General features: G+C 55.3%; 6 protein-coding genes across 6 annotated transcripts; 4 read left to right on the forward strand and 2 right to left on the reverse strand.

The window, feature by feature from the left end:
• Nucleotides 1-19: 19 nt before the first annotated feature.
• Nucleotides 20-974, reverse strand: PG998_002678 (uncharacterized protein; the record flags this gene model as incomplete). Its single annotated transcript, XM_066869496.1, has 2 exons — nucleotides 20-750; nucleotides 806-974. 2 exons carry the CDS (start codon nucleotides 972-974, stop codon nucleotides 20-22), a joined length of 900 nt encoding a protein of 299 aa, XP_066737911.1.
• Nucleotides 975-2,938: 1,964 nt separating this feature from the next.
• Nucleotides 2,939-4,795, forward strand: PG998_002679 (uncharacterized protein; the record flags this gene model as incomplete). Its single annotated transcript, XM_066869497.1, has 4 exons — nucleotides 2,939-3,270; nucleotides 3,462-3,773; nucleotides 3,878-4,563; nucleotides 4,653-4,795. The coding sequence occupies 4 exons, from the start codon at nucleotides 2,939-2,941 to the stop codon at nucleotides 4,793-4,795; spliced, it is 1,473 nt and encodes a 490-aa protein (XP_066737912.1).
• Nucleotides 4,796-5,959: 1,164 nt separating this feature from the next.
• On the forward strand, nucleotides 5,960-7,565 carry PG998_002680 (uncharacterized protein; the record flags this gene model as incomplete). The annotated part of the gene is made up of 4 exons (XM_066869498.1): nucleotides 5,960-6,222; nucleotides 6,658-6,977; nucleotides 7,035-7,234; nucleotides 7,317-7,565. The coding sequence occupies 4 exons, from the start codon at nucleotides 5,960-5,962 to the stop codon at nucleotides 7,563-7,565; spliced, it is 1,032 nt and encodes a 343-aa protein (XP_066737913.1).
• A 1,496-nt stretch (nucleotides 7,566-9,061) lies between these two features.
• Nucleotides 9,062-10,849, forward strand: PG998_002681 (uncharacterized protein; the record flags this gene model as incomplete). Its single annotated transcript, XM_066869499.1, has 1 exon — nucleotides 9,062-10,849. One exon carries the CDS (start codon nucleotides 9,062-9,064, stop codon nucleotides 10,847-10,849), a length of 1,788 nt encoding a protein of 595 aa, XP_066737914.1.
• Nucleotides 10,850-12,503: 1,654 nt separating this feature from the next.
• On the reverse strand, nucleotides 12,504-13,813 carry PG998_002682 (uncharacterized protein; the record flags this gene model as incomplete). The annotated part of the gene is made up of 2 exons (XM_066869500.1): nucleotides 12,504-12,785; nucleotides 12,827-13,813. The coding sequence occupies 2 exons, from the start codon at nucleotides 13,811-13,813 to the stop codon at nucleotides 12,504-12,506; spliced, it is 1,269 nt and encodes a 422-aa protein (XP_066737915.1).
• An 820-nt stretch (nucleotides 13,814-14,633) lies between these two features.
• On the forward strand, nucleotides 14,634-15,681 carry PG998_002683 (aldehyde reductase (GliO); the record flags this gene model as incomplete). The annotated part of the gene is made up of 2 exons (XM_066869501.1): nucleotides 14,634-14,918; nucleotides 14,974-15,681. 2 exons carry the CDS (start codon nucleotides 14,634-14,636, stop codon nucleotides 15,679-15,681), a joined length of 993 nt encoding a protein of 330 aa, XP_066737916.1.
• Nucleotides 15,682-16,500: the final 819 nt, after the last annotated feature.

Raw genomic sequence — 16,500 nt, forward strand, 5'->3', positions numbered from 1 at the left:
CAATGTTTATTCTGCTTATCTAATCAGACAGTTCTTCAATCCAATTCGGGTTTGCAATCGGTCTCTCGCCTCTTTGGTTCCGCCAGTAGTTGGTAGAAGTAATGATCTCGGGGCAGTCGCTGATCAGCCATCCCCACCTTTGCAGGAAGGGGAGGCTTATCTCCCAACTTTGAGGGTCCCACGGCTCTCCCCAGACCACCAGCCCGGCCCATTCACTCCTGCTCCCACCCGACTCCATGATGTCGTCGTACAGCCGCTGCTCGTCCTCTGGCGGCATGATAGCGTTGGCTAACAACAAGTTGTCCCGCAGCTTGGGGAAGGGGAACAGGTCCAGCCACGGGTGGTGCCTCGTGCTCAGCTGCATGCTCGTGGGTATCAGACTACTGGGCGTGGCGGAACTCGGCGTCTGCTCGTTGGTCCCGAACGGGGAGAGGACTTCGCAGATGAGCCAGTCGAAGCCGAAGCCCAGCGCCCTGGCGTTCCGGGTGAAGCCGTTGATGGTGTTGAGTTGTATGAGCCTCAGGCGGTGGTCGGCACACGGGTCGCCTGCCATGAAGCTCAGCAAAGCCTGTTCTGCGAAGCGTTCGAGCATTGCTCGCTTCTGCCCTACGTCCTCCTTGGTGCAGTAGCTGAATGTCGTTATCAGACTGTCAATGGTGGACCCCATCAAAGCATCTGACCTCGGACTTGGTGTGGAGGCGGCATCCGAGCAGTCGCTAGGATAGTCACTCCGTCTTTTCCTCTGCCTTGCTACTATTGGTTAGCCATCTGTGTTGATTCCAGTTATATTTCGGGTTTCGCTTACAAACTCGCTTGTTCAGCCTGTTTTGGAGTTTCTTCCGCTCTTTCTGATTGGTGATGCCCGCCCAGTCTTCTCCGCGGTGTCGAATATGCAGTTCATGCGGCATGCGTTGCAGCTCGACATGCTGGCCGCACTGGGCGTTAGCGAGACTCTGAGCAGGCGCCATGATCATGATGGCTGTGATGGTGAGGGTGATGTAGCAGGGATAGAGGTAATGCAGACAAAGAGGATTGATGTAAGACTCATGGCGGCGGCAATGGCACTAATGCACCTGGCTGACATGTTGTCTGCACTTGGATCTTTTGGGAGTTCCAAGAGCTTGGCTTGGCTTGGCTAACATCGGTTGCTTACTAAAGCATCGTTGCGGCACATGCCCAGCAGTACGACGATATCCGCCTGGCTGTTAGTCCTGGATTGTTGTATATCTAACAAATACGTAATACATAGGTTTCTGTGTAAAACTTCATGTACAATGCTTTTTCCAAGTTGACAGGAAGCCGGGTGACGCATAATCGAATGAACACTGATGAACTTCGTGTTGAGCAGGATCTCCGTGCTCTCTTCTGCTACGCAACTTCAATAGCAATGATGAATTCCACCGCAGCACCGTTAGTATACAGCGGTTGCGGAGTCGGTGGCCATGTTGATATAATTAAAAAAAAAACCTGGTCCGGTCCTTGTTGCTGCTGCTGTTGCTGCCGTTGCTGCCACTACTGCCATTGCTGTTATTGCCGCTAGAGGTGAACCCTCTTGCATCTCGATGTCCCGTGGGATAACAGCTTTGAACACACTGCATAATTGCCTTGGCTGGGGTTCTGCTAATGGAAAGGGGGTATTAGGGGGGAAGGTGATGATGTCGCATTGGCAGCTAGCAGCAGAAGGCAAGTAGGGGGATAGGTTGAGCAGATAGATTACAATAAGGTGCTACCTTCCAGCTGCCGGGGTCGTGCTGAAGCTTGCCACGAAGCATACGACTGTGGACGACACTGCTCTGTCAACTCGTAAGTGGTCTGTCGGGGTGCTATTCCATCGCAGCTAATGCATTGAAACTCGCCGAACAGCTTAAAACCGACATCAGTGTAGCTAAGCTGCTGCGCTTACGTACCGTGGACTGTTGGACGCAGAGTGGATAACTTGTAGGATGAAATGCGGTGGTAAATGATGTTGCGCAAGACAATGTCCCACAAGGGACGCAGCCTGGCCCGCTTCCCGTGCGGGTGGGATCTCATCGTTGGGTGTTGGCCTGGGGTATTGGTGCTTCTGCGGCCGCCTCCGCATTGGTGGTCAAGGTCAGCTGTTGGGCAACACCCAATACCAGTCGTCATGATGCATTTTCGGTCTGCACGATGATGCCTGTGCCTAATCACCATGAATGAATTGCTGCAAATAAGCAATGCCGCTATCCTCGGCTGTCGGTTGCCAAGCCCCCGTCAGCGATGCTTGTCTCAACGCCATCTAGTGGGGGTGGTCAGCGAAGGGTCAGTGGAAGTCGCTGTCAAAACGGGTGCCGACGAGGGGCTAAACAGGTAGGGACTAGGCTTGCCAGCTTGTGCCAGGTAGTGCGTCAGAGCCTCCAATCGCTCCAGTCTTTGACGTCTCATTTCCTGCGCTTATCTTAGCCCAAGTTCGTGATTCCGAGGCCCTTTGCATCCCGGCCGATCTACGTTATATGTGGGCGATACCCATCCCACGATGGATGCGCCATTATTGGTCGCGTGCAGAGTTTTCCCCCTCGAGCACTGTCGCATTGCAACGTCCGCAGCGCAGCAACGGGCAGCAGCCAGCTCTCAGACGCAGATGCTGGCAAGCTGATAGGAAGATGAAGACGGCGATAAGAAGAAAAAACACAGAGAGACCCTGCAGTCCTCCACACCCCATCCCACTGTTTATCACACCACAGCCACTGTGTCAGCGAAGATGCCGAGTCCGGGTTTTCATTCCCACGCTACATATATCCATAATGTCGCCTCTCTTGCAAGCCTTTCCTCCGTCAATGGCCTAGCCACTCCAAGTTTTCGACACTTGACCGTGTCGTGCGTGTCCAAGTTTATCTTCGCCTAGCATTGCTACTTCCGGAGTTTTTCGTTTTGATTTGATTTGAACTACCACTAGAGATCTGCATTGCATACCAACAAAATGCTGGGAAAGCAGGAAAAGATGCAGCAGCCGATGTCTGAGGCGCCCGACAGCGGCAGCGGCAGCCACGACGACGCCACCTTGTCGGCGCTCGCCAAGGTCGAGACGCGCGATGCCACGCATCCCATCCACTGGAGCCGCTGGAAGAAGTGGTGCATCATTGCCGTGTACTGCGCCCTGCAGACCTTCATCGCCATGACCACCACCACCTTCGTGGCCGCCGAGTTCCTCGTCCAGGAGAAGTACGGCGGCTCCACGCAGGTCGTCGCCCTGGGCCAGTCCATGTTCATCGTGGGAACGGCCGTCGGGCCTGCCTTCCTGGGCCCTCTCTCGTATGTCTTCACCTGCCATTGATTGCACAAGCATAGGTAATGCACATGCACGCGAGCACATCTAGGGGCACCATCATGGGATAGGTCGGCAGCCGCCGTGCAACATGTGTGTGTGCATGCTTACTGTCTATGTGCAAACCCCCTATCTCTGCCGGGAACGCAGCTCCCTTAACAAATTCTTCTGCTTGCAGTGACATTGGCGGTCGCAAATGGGTCTACGTGGCGTCCATCGCCGTCTACGCCCTCCTGAACATCGGCACGGCCATGGCCCTCAACCTGCCCATGCTGATCATCTTCCAATTCCTCGCCGGCGCCGCCGGCAGTACCGGCCTCTCCAACGTGGCCGGTACCATCGCCGATCTCTTCGGCGACATGGACGGCGCGGGCCAGCCGATGGCGCTGTTCGTTATGAGCGCCAACTACGGCCCGAGTATCGGCTCCCCGATCGGAGAGCTGATTGCCTCCAACCCCAACATGGGGCTGCCCTGGATCTTCTGGATCAAGTAAGTTCTCCCGCATCGAACCACCTGCCCCGCCCCCGCCGTCGAGCCCCTGAGTCGGGCTAGCAGCAGGCGTGGTATGGCAGCCAGTACTAATAACCACGAAGCGTCATTATTGGCGGCGCCTTCTCCCTCATCATGTGCTTCGTCCCGGAGACCCTACCGCGGGTCGTCATCGCCAAGGCCCTCAAGAAACACGAGCTGACCCTCCCGCCCTCCGAGGTGGCCATCGTCGAGGAGAAGGTCAACGTGTTCCGCGAGATGCGCTTCGTCACGTCCATGGCGTTCCGCATCATGCTGACGGAGCCCATCGTCGTGTTTTTGGGCATCTACAACGGCTTCGCGTACGGGCTGCTGTTTCTGTATTTGGACGGCGTCTTCGACGTCTTCGTCGTCAACAACGGCTTGTCCATCCTCCACGCCGACCTGACCTACCTCAACTTCGTCGTCGCCGTCACCCTCATGTTCTGCTTCGTGCCCGTGCAGACCTGGTTCTACCGGCGCGACCGGCAGCGCAACGGCGGCGTCGGCCGCCCCGAGGCGCGCTTCCTGACGTCGCTCGTGGGCGTCTGGGGCTTCCCCATATCGCTGCTCTGGTTCGCCTTCACGTGTGACGGCGAGACGTCCTACTGGTCGCCCGTCATCGCCGGCGGCGTCCTCGGCTTCTTCGACCCCCTGCTCTGGCTCAGCATGCTCAACTACATCGCCGACACCTACACCAACCTCGCCGCCTCGGCCATCGCGGCCTTCCTGATCCCGTCCTTCGCCCTCGCGGCCGGCTGCTGCCATATCGGTAAGTCTTCGAGAGAGACCAAGACGCTATTCCCACCTCCCCCTTTCCACCCCCCCAGCCCCCTGGCGCATGTCCTAAATTACTTCTAGGTATCATCATGTTCGCCAACCTCGGCCCCAAGTGGGCCATGGCCATCCTCGGCTTCGTCTCTTTCGGCCTCGTCGCTTTGGTCTACGTTCTCTACTTCTTTGGCGCCCGGATACGAGGAATGTCGAAATTGGCCAAGAAATAAAGAAGACCAGCCCACATAAGGTAATGATTGATTATAGAATGCTTAGAAAAAAAAAGCCTTTTGCTAGGTCTTGTATAGTAGATATTTTGGAATAGACCACAGTAGATTTGATACCCTGGTATAAATCAATCCCATTCATCGTGCCTTATGCTGTCTCGCGTGAAGTGTCTGTCGATTAGTGGTGAGTCTTAGTTCATGCGGCGTGGAAGGCTTGGCATCGAGGCGGCATTGGAGAAGGGGAACACGGCATTCTTGTGTCATCTCGACATCAGCCAGTTCTGCCACGAATTCTACCTTGAAAAGAAACTTTGGCATGAACGAAGCGTGGCCTTCGTCGCAAAACATAGCATTGGTCCGCAGTGTATCGTCGCATGGCTGCGTTTGAGTTGAAGTGGGTGTCGGACACTTCTTCCAGATCCAGAATCGCGATAAACAGGTTTAAGCCGTTATCGATCAGGCATATTCTCAATGGGATTTAAGCGCAATGAGTCATCACGACGGTTGCACATAGCGGCCAAGGTATATATGCCGACAGGATCTGCGTCAAGGGTGCTGCACCTGTAGATCCTGCCGGAGACCCTTTCCGGCGGCGGCTGCGGCGGCAACGGCACGCCGCGAACTCCGGATAATTCAGAGCCGCTAGGTACCCCGGTGCAACTCTTGACTCGAGTCATATCGAAGGCTCAAGATATTTTACCAGGGTTCGGAATCTGTAACTTGTCAATTGGGGCCCCGAACAGGACATGATGGCAGATTGAGAAATCTTCAGCGACAATTGTGACGTCAGTAGTGGCTGACAAGAGCTGACGCCACGAATACTGCCCGCACTGCCACAAGAATAGACGAAAGGATCCGATAGCGAAAGCGAGCCAACTTTCCATCCTGCCGGAACAGCTAGTCCGCGCGGCGCTGAGCTGGTCTTTGTGGTAACATAAAAAGCGATCGTAGCCAAGCCCGTTTCATCTGATTTTTCTTTTGGTTTTCCCCACTCTCATTCGACACACCTGAGACTTTCCGAGATAGCGAGTCAATATTTCCCTACTTACCGCCAAGGACATTACATCATCGGTCGGCCTTGGAAAAAAGAAAAGCTGAAAACGAGGCGACCCCACCCCCTGAGCGAAAAGAGACGCGGAACAAGGAGCAGAGATAGCCTACTAGCTAATGTCTAATTCCGAATACTATGGCGGGGGCGGTGGAGGTGGTGGTCAGCCCTACGGCGGCGGCGCCGGCAGCGGCGGCTACGGCCAGCAGCAGCAGTACCCAGGCCAGGGCCAAGGTCCTTCACCGCCTTACCCACCGCAGAATCAATACGCTGCACCACCGCCTCCGGCTGGGCAGTACGGTGCATCTCCGCCGCCACAGTACGGGGCCCCTCACGGCTACCCGGGCGGCGGCGGCGCCCACCAGCAGCAGCAGCAACCGCCGTATGCACAGCAGCCTCACCCCCGCGCAGCAGCAGCATCAGCAGGGCGGTTGGGGTGGTGGGCAGCAGCCCCCTCATCATCAGCAGCAGCAGCAGTATCCACCCAGCAGCGGTGGCCGACCTGATGCATATCCCCCGAGCCATTCCTCGGGGTATTACGGCGGCCAGCAGCAGCAGCAGCAACAACCCCCTCATCACAATCAGGGCGGGGGATATTACCAACAGCAGCAGCAGCAGCCACCGCAGCAAGGCGGTGCCTACTACGGCCAGGCGGGCGCGCAGCAGCGTTGGGACCCCAATTCCGCACCGCCCCCTGGCCACCCAGGCCCCTATCCTCCCACGGGGGCCAGCGATAAGGGTCTGATGGGTGCTGTGGGTGGTGGGGCCCTCGGCGCTTTTGCCGGCCACCAGGCTGGCCACGGTTTCCTGGGTGCAGTGGGGGCGCCGTCGCCGGCTCCAAGCTCGAGGATCACTTTGGCGGCGGGAAGGACAAGAAGAAGAAGAAGAAGGACAAAAAGGACAAGAAGGACAAAAAGACAAGAAGGACAAGAAGTCCAAGAAGAGTCACAAGAAGAAGGGCAGCGGCAGCAGCAGCTCTTCGAGCTCGTCGAGCGATTCTGATTGAGCCTGGTCAAACTCGCTTGGAGTTTGATTTCTTTGTTTCATTCGCGCCCTGCGTGGAGATGGTCGTATTTGTTCGCGAACGCGCGAAAATGCGGAGTGGTGCCACGATCTATGGGGTTTCTCATCTCGCAGGTTGGAATTGCCTAGAATTCGTCGATATTGTGGGTGAAATGTATACAGTGTGTCCAGGCTCCTTTTGCGGAGAGCAGCAGCAGCAAGCAAGCGAAGTTGGTGGTTCCGTCGCAGGTTGCATCCGATCCATTCGCGCGAGAGTGCGCCAGCGCAGCAAATATCGGTCAGATGATCTATCCTTAATCTACTTAACCAACTCGCCCAACACACGATCCCCCCTCTGGAGTATGCACGCCGCACGCGGAGAAGAAGAATCTGTGCGCCTCGTGACGGCCTGTATCGTGCTACACCGCGGCACCGCGCCGCCGCGGTCGTTCGATCTGCGTAGTGATCGTGTAGGGAAAGATCGGTCTGGATGCCCGTCTGCTGCATCCCGGATGGGGCAGAGCCTCAGTTCTGTCCTATGCGACGGCACGTATAGGTCGCCGACCACCTCTCGCACCGACTGATGATGGTTCGTTTCGGAATGCCGGCCGCCAGTTTGCTGCATGCACGCAGGGCAGTCACGAGGGCGGGAAAAACGAGGAGAAGCACGAGGAGTCAATGCATCTGCGCGGCACGGTGGACGGGCTGCAACAAGTAAATTGACGCAAAATGCACTGTCCATGGGGGATTCTGGGTCGTCGTGTGGTGACTCCGCAAAAGGCCAGCGCTTCCCACGCCTCACTTTCGGGCTGGCTGCATGGAGTAGGTTGGGGAATTCCAGGAGAAGTCAATAGCACATATCGTGGGGTCCCTTCGAGGGAGACGAAAAAAAGGGGAAGCCCGCGACTCGGACGGCTCTGGTCGAGTGCCGTGTAGCCAGCGCGCATCCCCCATCCAACCATCCGCACACATCCCACTCCTGCCTGATCGGACGAGCGAGTTGCGGCCTTGCAGCACAATTTCCGGATTGGAAACAATGCCACCTGAATTCTCGAATGTTCCTATTAGAAGGGTCGGTATGGAATCCGCAGTTTATGGGCTTGGCATAAGCTGGAATGCCAAATGCACAGTTGTGTTACCCAGTAGAAAGGATGGAGATCTGGGTGTTGTTGTATTCAGTATGCACAAGAGTCAGGACTGTGCAGGTGCCCAAAGCGGCAATCGCTGGCGGCCGTTCCTGGATCTAATCCCTACTACTGATACACGGACTAATACACAAGTCCATAACGGCAAATCGGAGTTTGGCATAGGGGCTCCGATGGGAAAGCCAGAAAGTGACAAGAAACGCAATGACGACATGGCCGCTCGAGTCAGGTTGAAACTAGCAACAACACGGCAGCCAAGGACGCCGGCAGTAACAGAAAGCTGAGGCGTGCGGGCGTGCATAGTGGTAGTGCTGGTACAGTATGCATTCTATTGATTAGGTGCTATTCTAGGCGTCGCCCGGAAGCACCGGGCGTACCTTGCAAAATTGGCCGAGAGGTGCAAGTGTCCGCCTAAGAGGGACGTCATGGTTGGCTGTGGATCGCCGGCCGAATTTCGACTTTTCATGCCGAGAATAACGCCGCCCACCTTTTCTGGGCTGGATGGCCGCCACCGAGGCATTTGGCTGCGGGCGCGAAAGTGTCGACGGCTTCACGCTCGAAATGCGCAGTTGTCGACGCCAGAATTGGCCTTTTCGACACGACAATGGCCTGCTGCGACGGGCTGGGCGCGGCGATGCAGCGGTCGAGGTGGTGGTGGCATGCAGGTCTATCAGTGGATAGGGAGACATCGCGGCGGCTTCACGGCGATATGGTGGAACTGAGCCGGCCCCACCCAGTAACAACAACAAAAATCAAGTGAGCTTCCAGATGTTCGCTGGATGGGGCGAGCGATGTCATCGAGAGACGCCGTGTCTGACTAGCTGTCGACATTTGGGCAGGAAAATCCGAGAAATAAGAACTGGCTTATCGCCTTCTCGATTCTCCTGTCCCGGAACTCGATACTTGCGATAGTACAGTTGACGGCTTATAGCAAGTTCACTGGTGTTGTTGTTGTTGTTTGTGCCACCAGCGTCGTCCCTTCTCCTGGTCTCGTCTTTAACCATCACACCCACACCCACCACAAGACAAGACAAAAACACACACACACACACACACAGACACACCACCCATATCATGTCGTCCTACCTGCCTTCGTTCTCGCAGCCGGCGTCGCGGAGGAATTCCTTCGCCGCGTCGCGCGCCAACTCGTACGTCCGCTCGCGCCCGGGCTCCCCCAACGGCTCGCGCCCCCATACCCTGGTGGCGTCGAGGAGGAACTCGGCCTCGCGGCCCGCGTCCCTCCGCGGCGACACGACGACCGAGAAGGACGAGGACACGGACCTCGAGGGCCAGACGCCGGCGCTCGAGCTGCCCAAGAACGAAAAGGGCGAGCTCCTGGTCGGCCGCGTCGTCGGCGGCAAGTTCGACACGCCCGAGGCCGAGCAGGTCGACGACGACTTCGGCCCCGTCAAGAAGGTCGACTGCGACATGCCCCTCACCCTGACCGAGGTCGTCAACGAGAACGGCAAGGAGTACATCGTGCTCAACTTCGCCACCGGCGACAAGCAGAACCCCTTCAACTGGAACCCCTGGTACAAGCGCAGCATCTCGACCATCCTCAACCTCATGACCCTCTTTATCGGTTTGGCCACCACCGCCTACTCGTCCGGTATCGGCAGCATGTGCAAGGAGTTCGGCGTCTCTGAATTCATGGGCCAGCTGGGTCTCTTCACCTTCAACATCGCCTGCGCCATCGCGCCCATGGTGCTCGCGCCCTTCTGCGAGCTGACGGGCCGCAAGGTCGTCTACGCCGGCGCCTTCCTGTGCTTCTCGCTCCTCTTCATCGGATTGGCGCTCGCCAAGAACATCGCCACCATCATCGGCCTGCGTCTGCTGCTCGGTCTCTTCGGCTGCGTCGGCACCATCCTCGTCGGCGGCACCTTCGACGACATGTACGAGCCCCGCCACCGCGGCCGCCCCATGGCCATGTTCAGCTTCGTCGCCATCTTCGGCACCGTCTCGGCCCCCATCTACGCCGGCTTCATCGACCAGGCCATCGGCTGGCGCTGGATCGAGGGCATCCAGGGCATCGCCAACATCCCCCTGCTGATCCTCATCTTCTTCTACTTCCCCGAGACCCGCGGCGGCGTCGAGCTGCACAGACGCGCCAAGGTCCTCCGCAAGGCCACCGGCGACGAGCGCTACGTCTCCGAGGGCGACATCCTCACGCCCTCGCTGCAGTCCATGCTCAAGGCCTCGTCGGTCAAGGCCATCCACATGCTGGTCACCGAGCCCGTCGTCTTCGCCTTCGGCTTCTGGATCGCCTTCTGCTGGGCCGTCGCCTTCATGTTCCTGTCCGTCATCCCCATCACGTTCCAGGAGAAGCGCGGCTGGAACGAGGGCGTCGCCGGCCTGCCCTACATCTCGCTCGCCATCGGCACCACGCTGGGCTGGGCCGCCCACCACCTGCAGATGCGCAAGTACAACCGCCTCACCGACGACCCCAGCATCAAGGTGACGCCCGAGGCGCGCCTGTACGGCGCCATGTACGGCGCCATCTTCCTGCCCATCGGCCTGTTCATCTACTCCTTCACCCAGTACGCGCAGCTGTCGTGGGTCGGCCCCGCCATCGGCCTGGCCCCCATCGCCTTCGGCATCTTCTTCGTCTTCGAGTCGACCTACAGCTACACGGCCGACTGCTACGGCGAGTCTTCGTCGTCGGCCATCGCCGCGCAGGGCTTCCTGCGTAACACGCTGGGCGCCGTCACCCCGCTGTTCGCCAGCGCCTTCTTCCACAACGTCGGCTCCCAGTACGCCGGCCTCATCCTCGCCCTCTTCGGCACCGTCCTGAGCACGATCCCCTTCGTCATGTTCAAGTACGGCCACCAGCTCCGCAAGAGAAGCAAGCTGGCCAAGGAGTAAATAAAGCAGCTGGCACGACCAAAAACCCCTGATGAACAACAAAGTGAAAGAAAAAAAACCTTAGGGAGAGGGAAAACCCCAAACAAAAAACAAACAGCATGATGAGACAACATCATGAACGACTTTCGGACTGCATTTGCATTGCATCTTGTGGCGTATTTTCCGGCATCATAGCATTTAATCGATTATAGCTTTTGTATAATTTCATACCCGACAACATGTATATACACACTTTCTGCTGGGTACTTAGCCTGATCACCGGGGACAACGGTTTCTCGAACCATGCATATTAATGAGAATCTCGTGATATCCCCTCCCTAATATTTGAATTCCTTCGCTTGTCTATCATCAATGTGAAATGTTTAAACATCCCACCTATTGCTTCTACTTCTGTCTAGTTTAACTTCAGGAGTCACAACACCCTCTTTTTGTTATCCCATATTGTAGCAGAACATGGGATTTTGGAAGTTCTGCTGTGTGATAGCGTCCGCTAAATGGAATGGGAAATTGCAGTTGAGATGATCGTCACTTCTAGTTTAGTGTTCTCATCCTTCAGTTCGAAGAGCTCCAAGCTTGAACCACCGAGTCTGAGGTGTCCAGCGACGTGGCAGTGGCCCGGGTTGTTCTTTCAGCACTTGGGGGCAGCCGGTAAAATGAGCCGCCGCCGCAGGAGACCAGAGGGGTTGATGTTCCTCTAACCCCTGAATTGGCTGCTGTGACTACGGGGTAGGACCGCTTCCCCAAGGCGAGCTCCACCTGGCGCATGATCCGGTCGGTGGCATCGTGGAGATGGTAGTCGGTAATTTGTACGGGCCCAGGTGGATGTCGGGGTCACCGGCGGCGGAAGCGGGACCATGGACAGCGTATAGGGGGCGGGCGACGCTATCCCAGCGCTGTGTCCACCAACGACTTCGCGTCTGGAAGGGTGTATTTACCATAATGTACCATTTGTGTTCGAAACAAATAGGCCAGGACCCGGAGGTGGGCAGTAGATTGAATAAATACCAAAACTCCCTTTTCATCTAAGGAGACATCTCTTTAGCAATATGCTGAGAATCGCCGTGAGCTGTCTTATTATATCCGAATTAGGGGCTTGTAACTTAGGAGTGCGAATCATGATCTCAGGATAGGCCAGTAGGGCCCAAGAGTGAGTAGTATCACACTAGGTCTGTGGTACATGACTGGATCCCACTGCTTAACCCTTAATTCTTCGGGTAGTTGACCGAATCGGCTTCCTTCCTCTGAGCCGGGTTCCCTTGCCTGTATCGGTTTCCCTCACTTGGTTATAGCTCGGAATGCAGCTCAAGTGGAAATTTACACTATCTCCGACGCACACATACACTACAGAAGAACGAACCGAAGGCTAAAATAAGCCATATCGATTACCGGGCTCTGCATGTAGTTCTATGTTACTTCGCAGATAGGAAGTGATGGCGTACTAGCTCTAGAAAAGGGAAGTTGATAGCAAAAGAAAATGGCCTTCTGCCTCTCCATTTATACAAAACTGTCACCAGCGCGATAATATTTGAATGTATAGCTCAAGCGCTTGATGTGGTGTGGCGCAGTGTCCAGGATCTGTTCAAGTCCATTGCTATGGCTGTTATAGATCGACACACCCTCACTACATACACTACTCCAGGTGCAGACCAACCTATCATTTTGCCATAGTTCTCAGTAGCTGCTGGCTACTTGCTTCCAAGCTAGAATAAGCCGGCATCTGCCATTCGTGGAGATTGTCACCTGTGAACCAACCTAGCCTGTCGAGGTGCAAGAAGGCCGCTGCCCGGGCAGCTAGCTGCAGCAGACGAATTCCCCAACTCGTCTGTGGAAACGATGCGCCAAGGCCAGCTTCGTTCGCTTTCTGCGCGATCGTGATGAGCGGACGGAGCGTCGTCTCGTAGTTTGCCGTGCCCTGGAGAATTGCCCGGTGCACCGTCTCCCCTTCGATAGCAACGTGGCGATCTCGCCCGCCATTACGTAGGCTGCCGCCATCGCCACCGAAGTGCCCATGCCGTTTAGCGTGGACGCGTAAGCGGCGTCACCCAGCAGCGCTACCCTGCCCTGGGACCAGCCTCCTTCGGGTAGCTTGACGAAGTTGACAGGCCCTGCGTACAGATCTTCGGATTCGGGACTGTGCAACAGGCCGTCGCAGAACCTGTCCGCTTTCCAACCGCGGCCGCGTAAAATGCCATCCCACGCTTTCCTGAGGGCAACCTTGTCGCGAGACTCATAGGCTGCCTCTAAGGACGGGTGGTCCCCGTAGATCATCATGTATGCCCGGAGAAAGTCCGGGTGGTCCTTTCGACTCATCAAAAGGACGCGTTCCGGTAAGAAGCAGGCAGTCCATCGACTGGTGTCGTCTGGCTGCGCCGGGATGCTGAAGTAGGCGAAGTGTGTGTGTTGCGATACCAGCGACTCGGCAAACTTGGGACCCATCATGATTTTGCGGGTCTGAGAATACACGCCATCGGCACCGACGACGAGGTCAAAGTCTTCTTGATGACCGTCTGAGAAGCTGACGTGGACCTTTCCGGCTGGGTCTGCCACGTCATCTTGGGTGAAGCTCTTGATCGACTTGTTGAACCAGCACCGCACATTTTCGTTCTCTTTAGTGGAGTTGTAAAGCACTTGTACCAGGTCGCCTCTCATGATCTCATACTCGGATGAGAAGCCCTGTCTCGAGCTGGATTGAGGATCGGAAGGAAAATAGGCTATCGTCTGGCCCTTTGCGTTGACGAGCTGCGTTCCAGGCTCTTTAGTGACGACCGATTTCACGGCCTCTTTGATGCCCATATTTTCTAAAAGCGAAACAGCTGGGCCTCGAAGGTCGATCTGTTGACCACTCGCCCGCAAACCGGGGAAGCGTTCGGTCACTGTGACACCCGCTCCCATGCGTGCGAGCCAGAAGGCCAGTGATGCTCCGCCTACGCCGCAGCCACTGATCAGGACCTTCATGCTCGACATTTCGTATAAAAAAGAAAAAAGACGTAGTGGAGCTTGGTTTGGGTTTCGGCGGAGGTAGTTTCGGTAACGTTAAGAAAATGTATCTATAGATAGGAACTTGTACGAGAAGATATTTAGCCAGCTGGGTAGCCGCTGGCTATAGTTATAAATTCATCTTTCGGCGCGGAGGACCGTGACAAGCTTCCAGACTGCTACGCGCTTTAGTGTCGGGTTGCCGCTTGACTCGGAAACCTGAATTCGCCCGTGTTCCCATGCGGAGCACGCAATCTTCGTTCCCATGAATACGTCAAAGAGTCATATTTTATAAGGTTTCATTTCTGTTGGGTTGAAGCCTCCACATTGCACCGAAAAGAAGAAAATAATGAATATGTCTTGTTGGGCCGGGTTCCGTGAGCCCGGGTCGGCCGAACCTAATATATCCAAGATGACCTATCTCAAAACCAATGTATTCCACAAAAGAAAACCCGATCTCGGACATAGACATCCCCGAAGTTTTATCGGCCGACTAGGAGTGGGGGCGGGACTCGGGGGGCTCGGGAAGTAGGGTTAAAGGAGAGGCCCGTTCCGAATGCTAAACGCGGCAGTTGAGGTCGTCCTCGGCATTAAGCAAGACGGGCCTGCTTGATAGAGGTCGATTGTCAGCGAATGGAAAGGCATCCACTGAGTGTTGATCTTGTCACATCGCACAGTAGCCCCGGCTATAAACTCGTGTTCTCGCCTTTGTTTATTATTGTTCATCTAATCACCATCATACCGCACCACACTGTTTCCATAATCAGCAACGTCTCGATACGGCACCCCAGGAACCAGTACACCAACGATGGCCGTCAACGGAGTCAAGATCGTATTCGGCACCGGATCCGACTCCCACGTCTTCGATGATGTTCCAGGTTGGCTGGACATTCTCGACGAGCTCAGCATCAAGAACATTGACACTGCCGAGGCATACGACACCTGGGAGGAGCAGCTGGGCCTCGCAGGTGCCGCTTCCAGGGGGTTCATCTTGGACACCAAGATATTGTCGGGTATGAACCCGAGCCCAGCCACCAAGGATCTCGTCATCAAGTCTGGCAAGGAGAGTCTTAGGAAACTTAAGACGGAAAGCGTAAGTGATATATCACAAGACTTGGGCAATTTCGCTCCCTAAGCTAATCGGGCAGGTTGATGTCTATTATATTCATTCCCCCGATCGAAGAGTCTCATGGCGGGAGACCCTCAGTGGCCTCGACGAGCTCTACAAGCAAGGTGCCTTCAAGCGTCTAGGTTTGTCCAACTTCCTTGGTCGAGAGGTCGATGAGATCGTCCAAGTCGCCAAGGACAACGGGTTCGTTGTGCCCTCTGTATACCAGGGCAACTACTCGGCTATTGCCCGCCGCACCGAAGAGGAACTCTTCCCTGTCCTACGCAAACACAACATGGCATTCTACGCATACAGCCCCCTTGCTGGTAGCTTCCTCGCTAAATCCGAGGGCTCGTTGTTTGCCCCTAACAGCCGGTTTGCCCAGACAGACTTCACTGGCGCTTTGTACAATGGCATGTATAACAAGCCTAGTTATATCAGCGCCCTCACCGTCTGGGGGAAGATCTCTGAAAGTGAGGGCATTTCGCGCGCAGAGCTTGCGTACCGGTGGATTGTATACCACTCTAAGTTGCAGGCAGAACTTGGTGATGCCGTCATTGTGGGTGCGCGCAAGCAGCAGCAGCTAAGGGACGCTATGGCAGCAATCAAAAAGGGGCCTTTGAGCGATGGAGCCGTCGAGGGAATTGAGGCTATATGGGCCACTGTCAAGGATGATGCTGCACTTGATAACATGGAAGTTGCGAGCACGATTGCAGACAAGCTGCAGAAGGGCTCGGGACAAGCATGAGTGTTGCGAGAAATCCCTAACAACCAAGTCAGCGGCAGGATATATCTGAGCACCGGAGTGCTGTTCCCATGGTAGATTCCTTCGCCTCTTTTGGCAATTTGTTACTATTCACTTGCTCGATCCCAGCTTTGTATCTACCTTCTGCTGCTCCCTGTGATGCCACAATGGCAGCATATTTACTTCAAGTGTCTGCACAGGCCGTTGCAGGGGCTACGTCTAAATAATCAAAATGTTCTCAGCGTCAAATTAAATATAGATATCATGAGCCTTGTCAATCACAAATACCTTAGCAGCTAGAACCAGGCAACTGTTCCATATTCCCTCGCTCATTGAACATTAATCTCCTTTAGCAGGTGCCAAATTCTGTGGAGATCTAATTCGTGATAGTCGTCTACCTTGGTAGGAAATAATACATCTTGCAAGTATCATTGCATACACGGTATCTTCTAAACAATGACGAGTCTACAAGCATGCCTTGAGAAATATCAACAGCAAGATATGGAGGCTGAACGCATGTGAGACCAACTGTCATATTTATAAGGTTTCGTTTCTGTTGGTTTGACAGCTTGACATCGAGCCGAAAAAGAACAAGGAAATGCACCACATGGGCCTCGTTGGTGTCCAAACGACTGCTTTGACCTCCCTTTTGACTCACTGGTCAGCATCCAGCATTATAAGTCCCTATTTGGGATTGCTGACTAAACTCATCCCAGAAAAGAGAAAATGCATGCATGTCGGCACAAATAGATCTCGGAGAATATCTGCGGGCTGGCCATCAGGAGAAGCAAGTGTATGGGCATGATGCAGATACACATTGAC

This window comes from Apiospora kogelbergensis (assembly GCF_038363985.1).
Source record: "Apiospora kogelbergensis strain CBS 113332 chromosome Unknown utg000001l_segment0_segment0, whole genome shotgun sequence".
In the NCBI taxonomy this organism is placed as follows: Eukaryota; Fungi; Ascomycota; class Sordariomycetes; order Amphisphaeriales; family Apiosporaceae; genus Apiospora; species Apiospora kogelbergensis.